We start from the raw sequence: 23686 nt of genomic DNA, 5'->3' as shown, positions 1-23686 counted from the left end.
TTCAGCTTAAATCAGTTTGGTGGAGATAAGAGTCAAGCTGCTGTTTCTACTAAGAGGCACAAGAGAGCAAACTCAACTGGAGCAAGTCAGCAGGTCAGACAGCATCCGTGGAGGGAAATGGACAGCTGACATTATGGGTCGAGATCGTTTAACTGGTCTGAAAGCTACAGGTGAGATGGCCAGTGTATATCCTGACCCAAAACATCAATTGTCCATTCCTCTCCACTGTCTGGCCCAGTTTTTCCAGTATGATGCTTGCTATTGTTTGCATTATTAGCCGGCATTGACTGAATCCAACAGCTCCATTCACACAACTTGCACCCTCTGGTCATATTAAAATGACGTGCGTTTAAAGAAGGCATCGAGGCACCAGCAGGCCACTATGATGGGCAACAAATGTCCATCTTGCAAAGGGGGCATTCAACAAAAAAACCGATAAAGCTGAAATGCAGGTGGCAATCAGCAGCCTCCACCCTAGCCAGGAATGAGCAAAGGGAATCAGCATGGATAAAGGAGAGAGGTAATCTTGCCCGTCTTACCACATTCTTCAGCGTTTCCCAGGATCGTTGAAGGTCGTCGAGCTTGGAAGAGGCCTGGTCTCCCAGTGCAGCCTCGGTGGGTTCCTGCAGGGATGCAGCACTGTTCAAGACCTCGACATCAGGGGCCGCTGTCTGCAAATCTTCTGCAGACAACGTTGTGTAATAAGCACTATCCTACAAACATAAATACTTACAAATTGAGACTCACACCTACCGAGGTCAGGGGCGAAGGATTATTATAAACCATATCCACACGTGACTCAGTGCCAGAAAAAAAACAGATCCTACAGACCGTCCCTACATGGATAACTAGCAACACTTATGACACAGGTCATAAGAGTAGGACCTTCACAGTGAACATCAGGGCCCTGGGGAGTGTTGTAGAAAGGAGGAAATTAGGAGCACGTGCATATTCAGGGCAATAGGGTGGTAAAGAAGGCATTTTTCACACTGGCCTTCATCAGTCAGGGCACCAAGTAATGGAAATAGCACATTATAATACAGCTGCACAGGATGTTGGTGAAGATGCACCTAGAGTATTGTGTACAATTTTGGTTACTCTGTTAGAGGAAACATTTCATGAAACACTTCATATGCAAAGAGTGCAGAGAAGACTTAAGAGAATATTGTCAGAACTGAAGAGCCTGAGTTATAGGGAGAGATTGGGCAGGCTAGGACTTTATTCGATGGAATTTGGGAGACTGGAAGGGGTATCTTATAGAGGTGTATCCAATCATGAGGGGCATAGATGGAATGAATGTACTCAGCCCTTTTCCCAGGGTTGAGAATCAAGAACTAAAAGGCATAAGTTTAGCTTGATATAGGAAAGATTCAAAAGGAAACTGAAGGGTGGTGCATACACTGAACAAGCTGCCAGAGGAAGTGGTCAAAGCAGATACAATAACAACATTTAATAGACACTTGGATGGGTACATGAATAGGAATGGTTCAGGAGAACACAGGCAAATGGGATTAGCTCAGATGGGCATCCTAGTCAGGATGGACAACTTGGGCCGAGGGTGTGTCTCCCTGTTGCATGACTCTGTGACTCTAAGTCTCAATCTTCACGTTGCCCAACATGCTACGCTTTACGTCAAGCTCATAACTGCAATCCTTGCTCCCACAAAGCTGCAGTTACTAACAGATCCCCATTCTCTCATTCAGGAATTGGCTTGAATGTTTTGGCTGGAGGATTGGTATAAGCTCCTGATTCCCTCTCTCCTACACTCCACAACCAGAAGGAATTGCATTTTGATAGGGTGACAAGCCTACTGTTTACATTCTTCCTTTGCAGAACAGTGTGTAGAAATGTCTGGAGTGATGCCACATCACTGGCTCACGGTTACCTCTAACTGCCTTTCTTTTACAGCGCTGTGCCCTCAAACTAACCAAATCACAATAAGGAAACAAATGCACCATGCTGAATTAACGATAAGAGAGGGGTAATGACCTTCCCCAGAGCACTTCGTAGCACTTCTATAGTTATTCTCTTTTGGACAGAGGGGGTGGGACGAGTTCACATGCAGATTGGCCTGGGCAAATTCATCCTGTGGTCTTTAAACTGCCTTATTTATACCTGTTGGACAACCCTCCCCCAAACCCCAAATTCAGTGATACTCAGCGATCATTTCTCACTGTCTGTCTGTGGTTACTGCACATCAGGACCGGGCACGGGACCTAAAGGTTGCATCTGAAACACCCAAGCAGATACTCATGTAAATGTGGTGGTCCAAGTGACTGTGCGGGCACCAAGGCAGCTCCGGTTTTCTGACCTTCATTCCTCATAGGCATCACTCCACACTAGACAAGGATGTGCTTGCTTCACCTCTTAACAGTCCTCTACTATAACGTGGCCTCCTCTTCTTCTCATTGTATACTTGGGATCAAGCTGAACTTCTAACTCCATATCTGCTCCCTCACCAATATCCACCTCTGTACCACCACTATTCTCCATACCACAGATCATTTGCTTCCAAAGTTCTCATCCCTGCCTATACTATCTCAGGACTTAACTAGCCCAAAGTTCTCCAGATGAACAGCGTATCTTGATTCATCTGTGAAACTGAACTCATCCACAGCCACTGCCATAACCATCTCCTCTGCTTGTGAACTGCCAAGTTCCCTAGCAGGCAGCTCCTCTAGCAAAGAAAATCACTTCCTTGCTTGTAGGTCCCTCCATGCCTCAAACCACACTAGCTCCGTAATCTCCTCTGCCTAATGTTCTCTACTTTTCATTACTCCACCACTGGCCAGATCATGTTCCTGAGATCCCTTCCATTAAACACTCCTCCACCTGCTCTCTTCTTGCAGCTCTTACTTTGACCAAGTTTTCATCCACCTGTCCTAATATCTTCTTCAGTTTACAGTCACAAGGTGAAGGACCTCGACAACCTCTCCACTGTTAAATGGTATTATTCCAATTGTAGATTGTTATGGTCAGGGCAGTTCCCAAAGAAGGAAGGAGGCAATTTTGTTTAAACTGTTGTTACCCGCATGACCGAGATGGCACAGAGTAGATGCCAGGTCTGATGCCATCATGCAAGGTCAATACCTGAGGCTTCAACTTGTGTTTAGTGCCTCCTGAGACAAAGCCAATGAGGAGCTCTCTGAAAATATCATGATGTAGCTCAACCTTGGCCAAGACAGCTGGCAACACTGACTATCCATCCCTATATATTAACAGTGTGCCCATCAGACCCAGAAAAATCAGGGTAAAGTAAAAATATCTATAGAAAATAGATAGATGTACCTTGCTGAGTAACATAATGGACCAGTTAATGCAGTGGAGGAGTTGCCTACCGTTAGTGGTTAACTGTCTACACAACAGAAATATTAGTAGAAGAGTAGTGTGCTGAAGGGATGGATTTTCAGTGGACAAGTTATAGCACCAGCAGGAGTGATGGATGAGGATTAGAGAAGCAGACCAAAAGGTGAACTGGCATTGGACTTTCATGGCAGAATTAGGAGACTAGACGTACACACTGCAATGGATGAAACATGGGACCAGAGAGGAGGCTTATTAGATGAGTTAGCAAACTGAGTGATTGGGCAATTAGCCAATGATCTTGCATTTCTGGAGAATCTGTCAAGAACATGAGCTTCAGAGACTGGGCCAGCATTTAATTGCCCATCACTAGTTGCCCTTCAGAAGGTGGTGGTGAGCTTCCTCCTTGAACAACTGCAGTCCATGTGTGGGTATACCTAAAATATTATTAGAGAAGGAGCTCTGGGATTTTGACCCAGTTATGGTGAAGTAACAGCAATACATTTCCAAGTCAGGGTGGTATGTGGCTTGGGGGGCAGCTTCTGGGTGATGGTCCTCACACACTTTTTCTTTTCCTGCCTTTCTAGATGGTAGGTGCTGTCCAGGGAGTCTTGGTGAGTTATGCAGATGCTACGCACTGCTGCTACCATACATCAGTGGTGGACTGAGTGAATGGGGTGCCTACCAGGTGAGCTGCTAAGTTCTGGATGATCTCAAACTTCTTGAGCACTCAACCGGCAGAGAGAACTCTATTATACTCCCATCTGTCCATCACAGACATGGTGGAGAGGATTTGGGGAGTTAAGAGGCAGTTTCTCGCCACAGGAATCTTAGCCTCATGCCTGCTCTTGTAGCCACAGTGTATGGCTACTCCAGATCAGTTTCTGGTCAATGGTAAGACCCAGGATATTGATAGTGAGGAGTTCTGTGATGGTAATGGCACTGAATGCCGGGGGTGATACTGGATTTTCTATGGCTGGACATTGTCCCTGCTTGGCATTTGGAGGGCACAGAAGTAAATTACCATCTATCAGACTGAACTTGGTTATTGTCTAGGTTTTGCCACATTTCAGTGAATTGTTTCATTATCTGAGATGTCACAAGTGATCCTGATCATTGCCCAGACTTCAGCAAACATTCCTGCTTCCACTATTATAACTGAAGATGGTTTTGTCTATGACACTAAACTAGAGATAGTGGTGCTAGAAAGTTTGTGAACCCTGTCGAATTTTCTCTATTTCTGCATAAATGTGACATATGATCAGACCTTCAAGCAGGTACTAAAACTAGACAAATGGAACCCAATTAAAAAATCTTCATATTTGTTCATTTATTTATTGAGAAAAAGATCCAATATTGTATGCACTTTTTGGAAACACTATGTGAACTTTTGCTTTCAGTAACTGGTGTGACCCCCCCCCCCCCCATACAGCAATTAACTTCAATCAAACATTTCCGCAAACTGTTGATCAGTCTTGGACATCAGCCTGGAGGAATTTTAGGCCATTCCTCTTGCTGCAGGTCCTTCCACAACATTTCTATAGGATTAAGTTCTGAACTTTGACTCACCCATTCCAAAACATAATTTTCTTCTTTTTAAACCATTCTGTCATTGATTTACTCGTCTTTCAGATCATTGTCTTGTTGCATCATCCAACTTCTATTAAGCTTCGAGTGATGGACTGCTACCCCGACATTCTCCTGCAAAATGCCTTGAAACAATTTTGAATTAATTGCTTCAACGATCGCAAGCTGTCCAGGCCCCGAGGCAGCAAAGCAGCTCAAACTATGATGCTCCTTCCACCATGCTTCATATTTGGGATGAGGTTTTGGTGTTGGTGTGCAGTGCCCTTTTTCCTCCAAACATAGCAATGTGCATTTCTGCCAAAAGGTTCAACTTTTGTCTCATCTGTCCACAGAACAACGTCTCAGGAGCGTTATTGAACATCAGGTGGTCTTTTACAAACTTGAGATGTGCAGCAATATGTTTTTTTGGAGAGCAGAGAGTTTCTCAGTGGTATCCATCCATGAACACCATTCTTGTTCTGTATTTTTCTCATAGTGGACACATGAACAGAGACTTGAGCTATTATTTAGCTGTTATGCTATTGGTGTGGTGCCCACTCCGAGGGAGAGTAGCAACGGTACCGAGTTTCCTGCATTTGTACACAATTTATTTTACTGTGGACTGATGAACATTCAGGTCTTTAGAAATGCTCTTGTAACCTTTTCCAGCATCATGTACCTCTACAAATCTTCTTCTAAGGTCCTCTGAAAGTTGTTTTGATCGAGGCATGGTGCACGTAAACAGATGTTTCTTGAGAAGCGCAGGCTCTGTCAGTAACCTGACCTGGTGTGTCCTTGTTTTTTAAAGATAGGGCAGGGCACCTCTACAACTCAGATGCCAATCTCATCTCATTGATTGGAACACCGGACTCCAAACCACTTCTGTAGAAGGCATCACCCCAGAGGTTCACATACTTTTTCCAACAAATACATGTAATATTGACCCATTTTTCTCAATAAGTAAATGAACAAGTATAATATTTGTGTTATTTATTTAATCGGGTTCTCTTTATCTAATTTTAGGACGTGAAGATCTGATCACATTTATGCAGAAATAGAGAACATTTTACAGAATTTTTTAGCACCACTGTACTCCTAGAGTACTGAGGCAGGCTTTTGCCCCAAAGTCCTTCCCCCCCCCCACCCCCAGGGCTGACAAAATGCCGTCTAAACCACTGAACTCCTCTGGCAAATAGTTAGTTACTCCAAATTCCAGCACCTGCAATCTCTCCTTTCTGCCACAAAGAGGTCTTGTGAATGTCATTGACATACATTAAGTTCATCAACCCAGGATTCCACTTACACCTGGTATTAACCACCTCATTTGGAGGAGATTGAGGACTGTAGTGCTAACAATTACCATTGGGAACAACAGAATTTCACTTTCCTGCGTTATGTCGGAGTAAATGGGGTGTCTAACTCGGGATCAGGCATGTCATGAGGACGAAGGATTGAGCAGAAGGTAGTACCTGGTTAACAGACACATCAGCATTAGCCACAGGTGAGGGAGAGCGACAAGCTGTCGGTGAGGAGAGCTCGCTGTTGGTCCCCTCTTCCCCAGACTCCTCTGTGACAGGTGAGAGGAGCGTGTGACAGCGCCCGGCTGTCATCTGATACAAGCCGGGCAGAAGAGAGAGAGAGGAAGAGAAATCAGAATGAAAGTTACACATGATCACACAGTAAAGCACAAACTATTGAAAACATTACAACCTCCCTCCAGCGACGTGAAATTAAAAAAAAACCACTGAAGGCAGTAACACAGGAAGACACACGCCCACCCCAGTGCCAGGACTCCGTGACTGTAAAAATCCACCGGGGAGGGAGCATGCTAACGCGGGAGGGCTAACTCGCAAGCGACCAGCAGCGAGATCCGACAGTTTATCAGAGCGGGAGAGCGGGCGATGACTAACGTTTGAATTTGCAACCAATGCGCGCATCGCTGACGGGGAGAGTTTAGCAAAGCCTACCATGACAACGGAAGGGTGGGCTGAGTGTGCAGGCAGGGGCTCTCCATCCAGCTCCTCCAGCCCCTCCACCTCGGTCACCGTCAGCAGCATGGTGGTGTGCTTCGCCTTCATAGTTAACATCTTGCACTTAGTGTTCAGCGCCGCTATCTGCTCCTGGTAGCCTTTGATTTTCTGCGCGAAGTCCTGTCGGGGGGAGGGAGGATATCAAAGAGATTTAGAAAGCTGCTCGGACACGCAACACGTTCAGCTCCTCCTCTTTTTCTCTTCTTTACAATGAACATGTCTGAAGCCACTGGGCCCCGCCTGCAGGATGGGGGTGGCGGGCAGCCCAGGAGCTAACAACACAACCTCTAAAGGCAATCTGCACGGCACAAACAGGAAATAATTTGAGTAATCTCTAACCATCACCCATTCCCCCTTTCAGAGAAGGCGTCCCAACGCTAGCGGCGGAGAGGCACAGTCAGGTGCTTTACCCTTTGTGCTGGAAGGGGAGACAGATGGTTGTAGCTGGAAAACAACGGGTCACATGTTTGGGATGTTAACTCTCCGCTCGGAGGCGGTCAGAAGCCGAAAGGGGCTCAAGGCTGGCGCGGTACACTACAAACGCCACGTCGCCGCCTCAGTTGGCAGGTCCCGGGTGCAGCGGACTCGCCGGAGCGATGGGTCTGATGCAGCGGACTCGCCGGAGCGATGGGTCTGATGCAGCGGACTCGCCGGAGCGATGGGCGCTCCCCCCACGGTGAATCAATGGTGAGCGGGCGGAAGCAGAGTGAAATTTCCCCGGAGGAAGGAGACTCGTTCCGCTTCACTTTGGTCTATCAATCTGCACCGGATGGAAGCTCGCCAGCACCAAGGTGGTGCGAGAAACCGGCTCCTGCAACATCACCGCCCGACAGTGCCACTGTCTCCCAACTACTGCACTCGTTTTGTGCGCAGCGACCGGCGCGTACTCCGACTTATTAACCCGGATCCCGGAGTCACAAGCGATTACATCTTTAAACCGCAGATTTCTACCGGCTTTTGCACCTTGTCTCTCGATTTCGATCGGTGCAGCGCTCCCTACTCAGAAGACCAGCAACTGCGTCTCGTTCAGCCATTGAAATAAACGATTGTTAACAAGCAGGGCAAACCGTAGGAAAAAAAATTCACTTGTCAAACAAACGAGTTTCTTTCTCAAAGCATAATAATCCGGAACCGTGAGCTCCGTTCCACCCCCCCCACCCCCCCCACCCCCCCACCCCCGTACAGATGCCTCCTAACATGCTGAGTATGAAACACTCGGCTGTTAGTTCAAATTCCCAACAGTAACAAGGGTTTTATTTTGCTCGGTGGACAGAAAAAGGGAATAAAAAGTAAAATGAAGTAAACACCTCATAGCCTACAGAAATAATTAATTTGTTTTTCTAATTCATCCGATTTTTTAATTTCCAAAAATAACTGAAATCTAAGGGAATACAATCCCGTGCTTTATAATATTAAGCACCAGAGATACTCTGGAAATAACTGAATCCGTGCATTAAATAGAGAGTGCGGACAGGACTTTTCTGGCGGGTAATTAAAGCAATTTCGCACTTCAATAATGCGGTGAAATGAGTGACGTTGTTCACAACACATAACCGTGACCGCAGAGATCTTGAGCAGTAAACTATGGTCACGGGGAGGGCGGTCCAAGATAACTTCTGAGGTGTAGGGCTTACGTTATCAAGGCAAACAACAGCCTATCTATTCAGCCAGGCACACGGATGAGTTTATATCGGGCATGGAATTGAAAATAGAAAACCCATTTCAGGTATAGAAAATGAAATAAATGGAAAGGTTGGCAAGTAAAGAAGAATCAGATATACTTTTAAAATTCAGCCTCCACAAATGTTTAAAACTTAAGATTTTGAATGCAAGTAAATCTTCACTATTAGGCAAGATTGCTTTATAGTGAATAAGACTAATAAGCAATGAAATTAATTTCAATTGGAATGAACTTAACCCCGAGGTGTACAAGTATCACAATGTAATGTCGCTTTGTATATTTTAATGGTGAATCTATCAGTATCTGACACAGAATTCAGGAAATTTGTGTCTGATTTTACATTCCATCTTTCCCGGTTAATATGCTTGACTGTTGAAGGACTGTCTTTCCTGTTTCTCTCTGTGTGGATGCTGCCTGGCCTGCTGAGTATTTCTATGGAAGGCAGGCATGTGGGCTTAGACATGTTTAACCCTTTCAAAGAGGGAGCACTGCTGACAGGCAAAATGGCTGCCTCGTGTTGCAGTTTCCGTGTCTCCATCCGATTGATTAATAATCATGAGATATTCCTGTGCATAAAATGATTCTAGAAAAGCTGGCTTTGTTTCAAAAACACTACTGATAGCCTCTCTGGGACATCCACAGCACCTGGTGTACACCTGTCCTGCCTTTCTTTGATGCAGTGTGGTAAACTGCAGGCTTTGTAAGTACTGCCGAACTGTCCTTTGGTACTGAATGACGTGCAATTACCTCATGCCTGGAGATCTGGGCCTGCAGCTGCTGAATGTTGCTGGTAGACACAGGCCTTTCCTGGATCTCGCGGTACGCCCTTTCAATCAGCTGTTGGAGGTGCCTCATCTCCTGTTCGTACTGCTCATACTGAATTACTGCCTCCTGCAGCACAAAGTTAAACACCAAATAATTGCTTTATCATTTGGCAAACTTTCTCGAGTTGCTAAGGTAAAGGACACATCTTAAACATTTCAATTCTGTTCTCGTGGAAATCAAACCCAGGGTGGAAATAACAAATAATTGAGGGTGTAGATTTAAGTGAAGAGAGGGAGAAGTTTAAAGGAGAATTACGTGATGGCCGTAGCACATCAGTACAATCACAAAGAAAGGACAGTGGTTGCTTAGGAGATTAAGCAGGTTTAGCTTGTCACCAAACATAGCTGTATTGTTGAAAGTATCGTGACTGGTTGAATCATGGTTTGATACACCAGTTAGAGTATCTAGGAACATAAGAAATTGCAGAGAGTAGTGGACTCTGCCTAATGCATAATGGACACATCCCTCCCCATCACTGGTAGCACATACAGGAGGTGGAGCCTCAAGAAGGCAATATCTATCATCGAAGATCCCCACAACCCAGCCCGTGCCATCTTCTCACTGCTACCATCAGCGAGAGGCACAAAGGCTTGAAGTCCCACACCATCAGGTTCAAGTACAGTGACTTCCCTTTAACTGTTCAGTTCTCGAACCAACCACCAATACCCTAATCACTACCATTTAGCAACGCTGTGACCACTTTGGACTAAAATGGACTTCCCTTTTGTTCTAACTCTTTCTCATAAAAATTGTTATAGTTTAAATTATTCTTGTGAATGCTACTTCTTACGATGCTATGTGCCTGTGATGTCGCAAATAAACTTTTGTGCAAGATGACATTAAACTTGACCTTGACTGTTGACTTTGATGCCATGGGAAATGGTGGAAGCAGATATAATAGCAGCCTTCAAGAGGAATTCAGACAGGCACATGGTATCGTAAGAAGTAACAAGCCTGTTCCTGTTCCATGCTCACTTCTGACTGAAACGGAGTGAGATTCACTGCAAGAGTAGCATTTATTTAACTGAACACTCATATCTCTCTTTTTCCTCACAGCCATTTGTGTAGGAAGCTGGGAGAGAGAATTTTTTCAAGCAAAGAACACAGTGCATTGAGGTTAAGTTGTCCATTTTTAAGTGATCATCCCTGTGATGTGAGTGTTGTTGAAAAGGCCAGCATTTATTGCTTGTTTTTTTTACACACACACACAGTGGTAGGTGCTCAGAAAGCACTCCAGGGGAGATGATGGAAGCAGACACCGTAGCAACCTATAAGGGACATTTGGACAGGCTCACGAGCAAAACTGAATGGAGGAATATAAATTGTTATTATAGGGGAATATAGAAAAGGAAATAGATATATACTGTCCAATCACAGACAAGATGTCCTGATGAAGGGTCTTGACCCGAAACACCGACTGTTTACTCTTTTCCATAGATACTGCCTGACTTGTTGAGTTCCTCCGGCATTTTGTGTGTGTTGCTCGGATATACACTGCAACTACTTGAGAAAGTGGTGGTGAGCCTTCCTAAAACAGCAAGAATGGAAAGGAAACTGCTGATCTGGAAAGGGGTCAGGCAGCATCTGTGCAAAGAAACATACAGTTAACTTACTGGGTCAGATCCTCGGACCTGATCCGTTCACTCTGTTCCTCTCACCACAGATGCTGCCCGACCTGCTGGAATGTTTCCAGCCTTTTACTTCCTACATCACATCACTGTAACTACCAGAGTGTGTGATGAAGGGCACTGACCCATTCCACTCTGGAGTGGCATAACTCTGTCCTCGGGTTGCTGCTGAAGCCGTCACGGTGAGTACCTGCGGCGTAGCCACTGTGCCTCAGTCATGGAAGTCAGTGACAAGTCATGGAACAAGCTGCGTTACCAAGTTACATCGCTCACCCACCCCTGCAGCCCCAACTTTGCACCTGCTCCGAGCGACTTGCGACCGCGTCACTGTGGGCTTCGACCGTGCCCGACTCAAGCCCACCTGTAGGATGTTGCACTGCTGGATGGCAGTGTGTTGCAGGCGACTGGCTTCCTCCTGCAGCCTCAGCGCAGTCTGGCAGATGGGCAGATTGGTGACTATTTCTTCTGGAATTCGCAGGGCAGCCTGATGTTTCTGCACAGCCTGTACCTTCTGCTTGAACCCCTCCATGTCAGCCAGCAGCCTCTAGCCAGACAGAAACCACACCGTCAGTCTAAACAACACCTGAACGATCTGTTGGGCACGGATCGAAAGATAATTCAGAATTACTGGGGAGGGCACGGAGTGCAGAATGGGAGATGGGAGCTTTACACAGATCTAGGATGAAGCTGGTTTCCACTGGGATTCCATCTCCTTCTCAGGTGTATTGAAGGGGTTTGATGCCCATCTAGCTTCACTCAGCTTCAAAAAAAAGTGATTTTGGACATTGTTGGGTAGGGACAGAGTTCCCAAAGAATCCTGAAAATTACTGTTCTGTAAACCCCCATAAAAACTGCAGAACTTGCAACTGGGCAGAATCTCAGAAACTGTAGGATAAAAGTAATCATTAGCAGTGTGGATTGATCTCCCCCCCCCCCCCCCACCAAGCCTGATCTACAGTGCCACACTTGTATTCATGATAGCACCCTTGGCCATGCATGGATCCCATGTGCCGAGATCTGAGGCAATTTGCTTCTTAGGACTTCTACCCCACCACAGAAACTGATGGAGCTGAATCATTAAGGATATTGGGATTTGTGGGTTTACACTGGGGGGGTGGGGGGTGTACATAGTAACATACAGTTACAGCATGGTTCTATGCCAAAGAAACTTTATTAATAGGTACTTTGGCCCTACAGACTGTGGAAGTCCTATCGAATACAAAGCAGCCTTGATGACTGAGTGTTGGGCATACGCTGAAAACAGTCAAAGTTGTCTCAGCTGGTATAATATTTTGGTGCATATAAAAATTGCTGAACTCAAGTCCCAAGGGGGAGACTGTCTTTGGTAAGGAACCTTAGGTCAGGTAGTGAGATGAGGAATTGTAGGGTAGTTTTCCTGCGAGCAGGACCCCTGGAAAGGATTTTATAGCAAATGAAAACAACAACAAAAAACTGCAGGTGCAGGGAATCTGAAATAAAAGTAGAACATTCAGGTCACACAGCACCTGCAGCAGGAAATGCAAGGTGAGCATTTCAAGTCAATAACCCTTGGGTGTTCAACCTAAAGTGCTGGCTTTCTAGCTTTTTCTGCAGAGGCTGGCCTGCTTGGTGTTTGCAAAGATTTCACAATGGGGAATTTTGACTCGATAGATGGTTTTTGGAATTTTCCTGCTGGGAACATGAGTTGCCAAAACAAATAAAAATGAATAGATAAGAGGAATTCTTTTAGGCAGCAGTGAGTAACCTGAAATGATGATGGAAGCAGAATCAAATAAATTTCAGCTCGAATTGAAAGGACAATTTACCGAGAGGGCTGTGGTGTAAGAGCAGGGTCATGTGATGAACTGGATCACTCTTTTAAATAACCCCCTCACAAGCACAAGTTCAAATGGCGCTTCCTATATCTGGTACCTGTCTTTGGAAGAGTTGCTCCTTGAGACACAGGCGAGCGAGCTCAGGAGAAGTCAAAGTCACTTGTGCCTGCTTCACCATTGCTTGCAGACTCTTCACCTCGGTCTCAAACTGTTCCATATCCTGTGGGGTACACAAATTAGCACAATGTATGTCACTTGGCCATTGCTTCTCAGTTTGCAGTGATGCATTTTCACTGCAGACTTAGTCCTTCCCAACATTGTTTGATAGAGAGCAACGTCATTAATCTCATCTGAAAAACATGGAAGGGGTGTGGGACAAATGGCAGAGAAGGAATGCCAGGGGTGGTGGGGGTTGGCACCGGTGCAGGCACACCCAGCCCCGAGACACCAGGCAAGGTCATTTGATTCCAAGCAATTGGCTTATTGATCATTACAGGATGTTTCTCTGGTGCTTCCCGCTCCCTCTCCTCACCCTTCCCCTTTTCCCGAGCATGATTTCCCTCTCCCTGAACCCTTCCCACTCTCAGTCCACAATAGTGTTACGAAGGTGAAGCAACTCTGAGGGGCCAAAGGGTACAAAGTCGCCCCCTCCTTTTTGAGAATCGCAAAATCGCTATTATTTCGGGTCTGGGACCCAGGAAATGAGAGAGATACACATCATGAGAGAGGGAGACACAGAATACACAAGGTTTGGAATGTCTCCAGACATCAGCAGAACGGAACCACTGACTACTGCCATTGTCTCTTGGAGACGGAATTGTGTATTGAGTACTGTACTATTCATTGAAACCCCTCAGGGGACGACCAGAGTGGGCTGGTTGAGGGATTGCATCATCCCAACCTGATTGACATCTGAGACCCCGTAAGGATAAAAGAGGGTGTGGGGAACAACCCCTTGAGACGCACCAGGAGAAACGCTAGAAATCCCGTGACAGCGTGTAATAGTGAAAGCCGGTGGGGGCTCGTGTGCGTCCTCCCTTTGCCTGGGGTGGCGAGCTCACCACGGAAGAACGGTTTAGCTAAAGGAGAGGTCACAAGTGAACGGCCACGACAACAAGACTCCTGACGGATCGAAATCATAAAGGAAAGCCGGCAAGTTTTTCTCCTAAATCTCTCTCTCTCTCTCCAACAATTGCAACACAGCGGTCCCCAACGGCTGCAGCCTGCATGAACTGAACGAACTATATATTTCCATCGGACAATACATTATCCCCTAGACAACGATAGAGCTTATTTCTTATTGATTATTATTATACCCGCACTTTTAGGTTTAGTATTGACGACGTATATTATCTGTATATTTGCATTTTTATTATTTTTGTGTATTTTTACTAATAAATACTGTTAAAAATAGTATCATCAGACTTCAACGGACATCTCTATCTTTGCTGGTAAGTTACCCAGTTACGGGGTTCGTAACAATAGAGACCTGTATCAGAATCAGGTTTACCTTCATTCGCATGTCATGAAATTTGTTTTTTTTTGTGGCAGCAATACAGTGCAATACATAAAATTACTACAGTACTGTGCAAAAGTCTCAGGCATTTAGCTACACACATATATATTTGATTGTGTGTGTGTGTGTGTGTGTGTGTGTGTGTGTGTGTGTGTGTGTGTGTGTGTGTGTGTGTGTGTGTGTGTGTGTGTGTGTGTGTGTGTGTGTATGCGTCATATGTTTCTTTTCCCCATTTCAACCCATAACGTCTACACTTCTCTAGTTCTACTGTCTAATGTGCACACAACATCTTCCACTAGTCCCACATGACCCCTTATCACAGGATGTACTCTCTACACCTTAAAGACAAGCAGGGGACAATGGAAGAGCATAGGCCAATGAAAAATAGACGCCAACTGAACTGAGTGTATCAACTGCTTAGCAATAGGACAAGGTGCCGACACAAAAGATCCTGATTAAGCTTCCCCTTCCCAACACATTTGTTCAATCAGTAAGTCTAGATGATAGAGTGACCTAATTCCTACTTTTGCCTGTATTCCCACCATATTCTCTCCACCCCCAACACCATCATAGCTCCACAGTCTATCTCACTTTTGCTACAAGCCATTACACTTTATCACCAGTTACTCAGCTTCAATCCTCCTCCTCAGGAAATTAATACAGTGCTTTTCCTGTCCTTTGTCTGATTAGTACAATAAACATTGGAACTTCCTCCCTCAGCCGTCACCTCCTTACAGATATCTCAATATCTTACAATATGGATCAATGTTAATTAGATATAGCTCCTGTGAAAAATGTCAGTAAGTTTTATCGTATTAAAGTTGCTATATGAATAATTAAAGTGACAAACGATTGGTTGAGTAAGAATATAGGATCAGATATTTACAAGTATAATTATCAGCCAAATGCAATTCTATTTCCTCCAAAAAACAATAAAAGATCATCAACTCTGGATATCGGTGATATGATTAAGATGTTTCTCAGCATTTAACTTTCTCACATCATGGCATAATTCCAGATTGTGAGTGCTGTATTTGCACTGTGTTTTTTTAAAAATTGTTTGGTATTATTCTGGAACACATCCCATAGCTGGACAATGAACACGGTAATGTTATACCTTACAATGTTGATGACTTTAAAGAAGTTTATCCACTTCACTAAGGAGTTTATTGTCCTGTGATTGGATTCAGGTCAAATCGGGGTTGTAGGGGGTTGCTGGGTGATGCAGCTCCAAGGGCCGGAAGGGCCTATTCCACGTTGTAACTGGAAATAACTAAATGAATCTCAGCACTGAAAGAAACCTAATGATGATTATTGAGAAGCAGCTCCATTTCTATCTTTAATATCTCTATTTTTCCATTTCTGGGTTCTTTTGTAGACCCTGACCTGGAGTTACACGCTGACTTCAGTTCTTTGCGGGAATGGGACCCGCTCTCAGGGTTTCACAACTGACCGTTATCCGACATGCCAAGGATGCGGCCTAAGACCACAGCTCGCCTTCAGAGTTCTGGGATCTCGTGGCTCAGGAGACGGGCGGATCGAAAGTCGGTGTGTCATGGGAGTCAGAAGATCTCTGTTGTGTGCCCAAAGACATGAGATCTTTGGGCACAGTGCTCGGAAAAAGTGACGCAACTGACTTTTAACATCGAAAACAGCGAGCTGTTTGTTATGTCTCCCCTCTCACTGTGAAACGGAGACACCTCTTTCTCCCTTATTAGGGAGAGAGAGGGCCTGTGGAATGTCGAAAACTGAGTGAACGAGTAGTCTTAGGGGTACTACAAATCTGTGTCTTTGCTGTTGCTTTGTTGCAGGCCTGTGTGCTCGGTGGAGGGTGTTGATGCTTTTTTTGCTGGTGGAGGGAGGGGGGGGGATTGATGCTTTGCTGCTGCTTACGCAAGGGAGGGAGGGGAGCTGGGGGGGATTTTGGGGTTCTAATATTTAACTGTCATTCATTCTTTGGGGGCACTCCTCTGTTTTTGTGGATGGTTGTGAAGAAAAAGCATTTCAGGATGTACATTGTAAACACTTCTCTGACTTTGAAACATGAACCAGCCAATGGATTTCTCAAGCTGTTGCACATTACCAGTCTATGCTCCATGCATGGATTCTGGTCAGAAAACTACAGACATCAATCTTAAAATGCAATTACAGCTTAAATTTTAGGGACTAAAATCCTCTATAGTTCCCATTGAGGTATAATGTTCCTGCACTGGGAAGTAAAATTGTATAACACCGAATACATTCAAGTACAAAACAATTTTGTATTCAAAATCTTTGTAAACCAAGAGTCATTGTCAAAGCTGTTGAATTTAAGTATTTAAGGGTAAAGGAAGACAGGCTTTACATATTCCAATCCTTTCTCTGTGTTCAGTGGGCAGCTTTATATCATGCAAAGGTGATTTATTTTCCAATTAACAGATTGTCAAAACACTAAGTATCTTAAATTATAATATTGCTTATATAAAAATTACAAATGAAACCTAAGGTTCTCCTGAGTTTCTTACTAGACTAGTGACTAAAATAATAATGGGCTCATGTTTTGGATTCCACATAAGTGGAAGGACTCTCTCTGCACTGTTCCTACTGAAAACTTAGATAATTTTAGTAATTTATATTAAGCCACATCTTACCCTCTTTTAGTAATCTGTACAAAAGCAGTAACCACTCTGTTCTCGGTTCCTTACACAAAGCCCCATCAAATTCTTCTGGTTTTGAGCTGCTGTGTGAAGAGGAAAGTCCTGCCAGGTGGCAGCGTGTAATGTGGCTTTGGAGAAAGTACAGACCAGGAGCTGTCCATAATACTCCCTAAACACATCTACAGTACAGTCTGAGGTACATATATGCAGTTTGGGTACCCAAGACTTTTGCACAGTACTGTGATAATTTTATGTATGCATTATACTGCAGCCATAAAAAAAACATAGACCTTAAGACTATAAGATACAGCAACAGAATTAGGCCATTTGGCCCATCAAGTCTGCTCTGCCATTTCATCATGGCTGATCCAATTTTCCTCTCAGCCCCAGTTTCCTGCCTTCTCCCCGTATCCCTTCACGCCCTGACCAGTCAAGAATCTATCAACCTCTGCCTTCAATATACATAAGGGCTTGGCCTCCACAGCTGCCTGTGGCAATGAATTCACAGATTTACCACGCTCTGGCTAAAGAAATTCCGTTCTTAAAGAACGCCCCTCTATTCTGAGGCCAAGTCCTCTGGTCTTACCATAGGAACACTCTCTCACCATAGGAAACATCCTCTCCACATCCACTCTATCAAGTAGGTATCAATGGGGTCACCCCTTATTCTTCTGAATTCTGGAGAATACAGGCCCAGAGACATCAAATGCTCTTCATATGACAAGCCATTCAAACCTGGAATCATTTTTGTGAACCTCCTTTGAACCATTTCCAGTTTTGGTGCATCCTTTTTTAAGATAAGGGGCCCAAAACTGCTCACGATACTGCAAGTGGGGCCTCACCAGTGCTTGAAAAGATTCAACATTATATCCTTGCTTTTATATTCTAGTCCCCTTGAAATGAAAGCTAACATTGCTTTTGCCTTCCTCACCGCAGACTCGTCCTGCAAATTAACCATTATGGAATCCTGCACAAGGACTCCCAAGTCCCTTTGCCCCTCAGTTTTTGTATTTCTCTCCATACATTTCCCGACACTGTACTCTGTCTGCCACTTCTTTGTCCATTCTCTTAATCTGTCTAAGTCCTTCTGTGACCTCTCAACTTCCTCAAAAGTACTTGACACCCCCACCCCATCTTCAAATCATCTGTAAACTTTGCAACAAAGGCATCGATTCCATCATCTAAATCATTAAATGCAATATAAAAAGAAACAGTCCCAACACAAACCCCTCTGGAACATCACTAGTCACTGGCAGCCAACCATTTATTCCCACTCTTTGCCTCCTGCCAATCAGCCACTGCTTTATCCATGCTGGAATCTTTCCTGTAATACCATGGGCTCGTAGCTTGTTAAGCAGCCTCATGTGGGGCACCTTGTCAAAGGCCTTCTGAAAATCCAAATGCACAATTCTCAGCTGATTCTCCTTTGTCTATCTTTGTGAGTGATAATAAACCCGATTCTGATATGGGTGTCTATTGTGGACTGCGAGTGGGAAGGGTTCAAGGAGAGGGAAATCACGGGAAGGAAGTGGAAGCACCAGAAAGACATCTGTAATGATCAATAAACCAATTGTTTGGAATCAGATGACCTTGCTTGGTTTCTCAGGACGGGGTATGTCTGCACCCATGCCACCAACCTCAATCCCCCTCCCCACCAGCACTCTTTCTCTGCCACCTGTCCCACACCCCTCACCATTTCCAACATCCATTGCTCCCGCCAGATTTACAAGCTCACTCTCCACTCCACGTTGACAAATACTGTTCCGTGCAAAGGTCTTTGGCACCCTAGCTATATATATGTGCCTAAGACTTTTGACCCATACTGTATGTTCTATAAAGGATGTTGACTAGAATCTAAGAAGGCTCCTTGATGAAGTGAGACATGTTGCACCTCAAGTTCATCTGTTCCAAATAGCTCTCTTTGATGTGCCATGTTTAGTCTAGTGAGAGCTGGACCTGGAAACGGCTCAGGGAGAAAGGAAGACGCACAGAGTGTTACCTGTCTCACTTGTGGCAACTCAGTTCCCTTCTTTGGCAACACTGATATTCTCTCTGCAGGTATCACAGCCTCAAAATGTACAACAATGGGACAATCTCCCTCTCTACACCCTGACTAGGAACACCTCAAACTCCAACTATACATTTACCAATGATGCAACTGTTTGTGGCAGAATCTCAGACGGGGATGAGGTGGTGTACAGGTGTGAGACAGACCAGCTGGTTGAGTGGTGTCACAACAACATCCTCACACTCTTCGTCAATAAGACCAAGGAATTGATTGTGGACATCAAGAAGGGAAGTCGAGCGAACACACGCCAGTCTTCACTGAGGGATCGGCAGCTGATTGAGTGAGTAGTTTCAATTTCCTGGGTGTCAACATCTCTGAGGACCTATCCTGAGCCCAGCGTATTGATGCAATTACAAAGGAGGCGGCTATATTTCATTAGGATTTCGAGGAGATTTGGTGTGCCACCAAAGATTTGGAAATTTCTACAGATGTACAGTGGGGAGCATTCTAGCTGGTTGCATCACCGTCTGGTATGGAGGGGTCACTGCACGGGACTAAAACAGCAGCAAGTGCTTGCACACTCAGCCAGCTCCATCATGGCAACCATCCCTGGCATCAAGGACGTCTTCAAAAGGAGATGCCTCAAAAGGCAGCATCCATCATCGAGGACCCCCATCACTCAGGGTATGTCCTCTTCTCAATGTTACCATCAAAGAGCAGGTCCAGGAGCCTGAGGACACACATTCAACATTTTAGGAACAGGCTCATCCCTCCACCATCAGATCTCTGAACGGATAATGAACCAACCATCGAACGTTACATCATTGTGTTTACTCTCTTGTTGGATTACTTATTTAAATTCATTTTTATATATCTATTTCTTATTTTAATTTACAGTTTTTTTATGTATTGCATCAAACTGCTGCTGCAAAACACCAGATTTCATGACGTATGTCAGTGATATGAAACCTGATTCTGATTCTGCCACATCAGTACAGGATCTCAATCAATGAAAGATGAGCATAAATCATATGAATATCTTCTGAAAAAGAATAAATGTAATTCAGAGGAAACTCCTTTATCCAGAAGGTGAGGTAAACAGTACAGCTGTATATAGGAAGGAAAACATAAATACTTGAGCCAGTAATAATTGAAGGATTCATTGATAAGGTGAGATTAAATATAATGGGTAAAGACTTATGTGGCATATAAACAGTATTTGACCAAAACAGTGGTGCCTTTGTATTAGACATTCTATGGAGCCCTTTACATGATTTTACCTCAAGCCTTAAATTCAGTCTCAAGAATTAATGTAGAGTTTTTTCCTGGTGGAAACATAATTCAATATCTTTTTATGAATTTGTAAACTTCACCCTTGCCTTAGAGTTTACTTAGCACGCCACTGGGCTAGGCAGCCGTGTTGAAGCCACAACTGGTCCTGCTCACATACGTTCTCATTTCACAAAGGGGCTGTTAAAAAAAATCAGGCAGCTGGCTTACCTTGGCGGCATCTTGCAGGCTTTGCAGCCGAGTTCGCAGAAGTTGCTGGAGCTCCTCGGTCTGTTGGCGGAGATCGCTCACTTGCTGAGACAGGACTGCCGTCTGATACACATCACTGACACTGTCCAACTTCTCACCCATGGCCTGCAGGTCGCTCTGGATTTCCTCCGACTCGCGCAGCGTTGCCTAGAGTGAGAACAAATGGCATTGACTGTCATGCCATCAGGTCATTTTGGAACCAACTTGTTACATCTTTCAATCAATCAGCCTTGTCCCGCAGAGAACAGCAAGTTTAATGATGATGAGTAGGATCAGTGAAAGATATCCTGACCTCTGAATATCCAAAGTTCCTTAAAGTTAATAAATTATTGCTTGAAATTATGTGAATGCAGCCACTCTTGCTGCAGAGGAAATGCAACCTAACAGAGCATTAAGCAGTAAATGGCCAGATCATACCAACCACGTTAACAGCATTAACATCCTAAAAGTGCATTAAGCAGAGATGAGCCAAATCATCCTTTAGAAACCATGACTTTGTGGACCTCCTCCCACCAGGGAGGTGGCACCCGTAGTGGTCAGCTGTGCCCTGAAGCCTGAGGTTGCTTGACAACATTGTGTCAAGGGGGTAATGCCATGGAAGAGGTAGGAATAGTTGCTCGTTTCCCATCACAGGGGTCTCGTGCATCAGCAACTCTGTCTGAGGAAATAAATGCTGAGCGACCTCCCGCAGCTTTCTCCCGGCTAATGTGGCCCTTCTACTTCTTTTTTCCTTCCATGTTTGCCTCTTATGTCCCCCCCCCCCCCACTTCAGCCAGGGGCCACATCTATTCAGCCTCCTAAAAGAGTTTCCACTTTGCTCCCCATTGCAAGAAATTGCCTTTAAGTGTCCCCAGTCTCCTTGTTGCTAATGGCTATTTGTGCTTCGGGTTAGAGTTGCACGTCGGGGTCTCCGGTTCACTCAGTGGTCCCAGTGGGGCCCCGTGGACAGACGCTATTGCCGCCCAAGGACTATAGGATGGTAAAACAATGTCACCAACCAGGACTTGATTGATGAAATGCATTTGCAACTGGACTTAAATATTTGATTCAGGCAAGGACACCCAGCAATTATTAGCTGCGATCTGTATAATAGGTCACCTATTTTGGTGGAGATTTGCTGAAGTGTGCCATTCAAACTTCTTTTCATGCTCGTTGCAGATGAGGAAACCACAGTATACAAGACATACAGTACACATTTTTGAGATTAACAAACTTCCCCTGTATGATTCCTAAATTAACCATAGGGTAGATGACGATATTTGTATGAAATGGTATGTGGTACGATTTTGTGATCAATGGCATCCCAGAGAAGGATAACACAAGCAGTTCATGGGAGGTTTACCAGATCCTTCCTGGATTGTGCAGGTTGTCTCACATGGAACAATGCTACAGGCTTGGCTTGTATCCGCTGGAGTTTTCAACAGTTAGAGGAGAATCAACTCGTACACGGAGGAGTCCTGACAGGATGGATGTGGACGGGATATTTCTCCTCTGAGAAGCACTTAGAACATGGATTACTGTCCGAATCGTTATTTAAGACAGACAAAGTATTTTTTTTTCTTCTAAGGTTTGGAATCTTTGGAAATCTCTTCTTCATAAGGTCTGGGAAGCAAGCTCTCAGGGTATTTTTAGACTAGAGGTCAACAGATTTTTCAAAAGCAAAAGAACGAAAAGTTACCGTGGGTGGACTGGAACACAGAGTTGAGGACTTGGGCAGAACAGCCACAACATGCGAGGTAGCTGCCAGCTTAGTAACAGCTCGCAGCCGTCGTAATAAAAACCAGGACACACAAGAGACTGCAGACACTGGAATCGGCAGCAACTAATGATCTACTGGAGGAACTCAGCAGGTGAGAGGCATTAATCGGGGGGGGGGGGGGGGGGAGGAATTTATCAACGTTTCGGGTTGAAACCCTGCATCAGGATTAAACAAAACACATAGAGAAGCAGGCGTCTCACCTGGTGGGACATCAGCTGGTCGTTGAGCTGGGCTGCGGATTCCCAGATGAGGTCACCGTGGCTCAGGTTCTTCGCTTTCTCCACCCACTTCAGTACGAAGTCCAGCATCTCATGGAATTCCTCCAGTTGGGAAGCAGCCTGTGGGGATCAACAGGACAGGGAGAATTTCAGAACAATATTCAGGAAAGCCCAACACAATACTCACGACATGATGATGAGCTGGATTCTGTAAAGCAGGCAGAGCTTTAAGTGAGTATCTGGAAGATAGGTGCCGATAAAGAAAAGCTGGAGGGAGGAAGGAAGCTGACCCTGACCGGAAGCAGCGATCTGTCAAATGCCAACACAAGGGAAAATATCGGGCAAGTTTCTCCAGCCTCCACTTTCTTTCTACCTGTCCTCTCTCCTCCGCTGAAGGTACTAACTCTTTATCGTAGTCTGGTTTCAATATGATGTCACCTCCAAGAGCCAGGCAATGAATGCTGACATTGCACCCATTAACAGGAGTTGTCACTACCATCTAAACAAAATCACCAGCCTCTGCCCATACCTCCACCAGAGTACAAGACACCAAAGCAATTACTCTGTTTCTGGTGACTCTGGATTGCTGTCGGCATAACATTGCTTCCTTTAAAACTTCTCTCTGATACCAAAGTACTCACTTCATTCTCTAGAGTTATCCCCTGTCTATTTTTAACCTCACCAGGAAAAGCCACGTAATTTGAACATAATTTAGCACGTTAGAAATTATATCAACTTAGGTCACCACTCCCAACCATCCCACTACAAGTCAGAATCTACTCCTCATTTTCCCCTCAATGGGACGTTAAAGGTGACTAATAATTAAAATTTGGTAAGAGCCTCTTTCAAATGGCCCATGGGATCTTTCCCATCCATTCAAGAAGGCAGAGGGGTCTCAGTTTAGAGCACCATCCAAAGACTCAAATGTTCCTGAATACCGTGCCTTATTACTCTATTATATACGGTAGGGTCAAATACTTATGTGGGCTTGAGTGTGCAACTTCCAGGTGTTACACAGGAAAACTGGACCAGGAGGAGGTCTACCATTCAATACAATCATGGCTATCTGCTCTGGCCTCAATTCCTCTCCTGTCTTATATCCCTCAATTCCTCATTCTTTCCAATATTTATCCATCTCCACCTTAATGATCTGGCCCCTACAG

The 23686-nt window shown here is 44.8% G+C and overlaps 1 protein-coding gene across 1 annotated transcript in view; it reads right to left on the bottom strand.

Moving 5' to 3' along the window:
• Positions 1-23686, bottom strand: part of LOC140730671 (nesprin-1-like) — a 626730-nt gene that overhangs the window by 298877 nt on the left and 304167 nt on the right. Inside the window, 8 exon segments of the mRNA XM_073051428.1 lie at positions 540-713; positions 6339-6479; positions 6837-7019; positions 9328-9471; positions 11395-11577; positions 12945-13067; positions 20508-20693; positions 22506-22643. Of these exon segments, the coding sequence (XP_072907529.1) occupies positions 540-713; positions 6339-6479; positions 6837-7019; positions 9328-9471; positions 11395-11577; positions 12945-13067; positions 20508-20693; positions 22506-22643 (1272 nt within the window).

The sequence above is a fragment of the Hemitrygon akajei genome, chromosome 7, assembly GCF_048418815.1.
Source record: "Hemitrygon akajei chromosome 7, sHemAka1.3, whole genome shotgun sequence".
In the NCBI taxonomy this organism is placed as follows: Eukaryota; Metazoa; Chordata; class Chondrichthyes; order Myliobatiformes; family Dasyatidae; genus Hemitrygon; species Hemitrygon akajei.
This window is presented reverse-complemented; position numbering and strand designations above follow the sequence as displayed.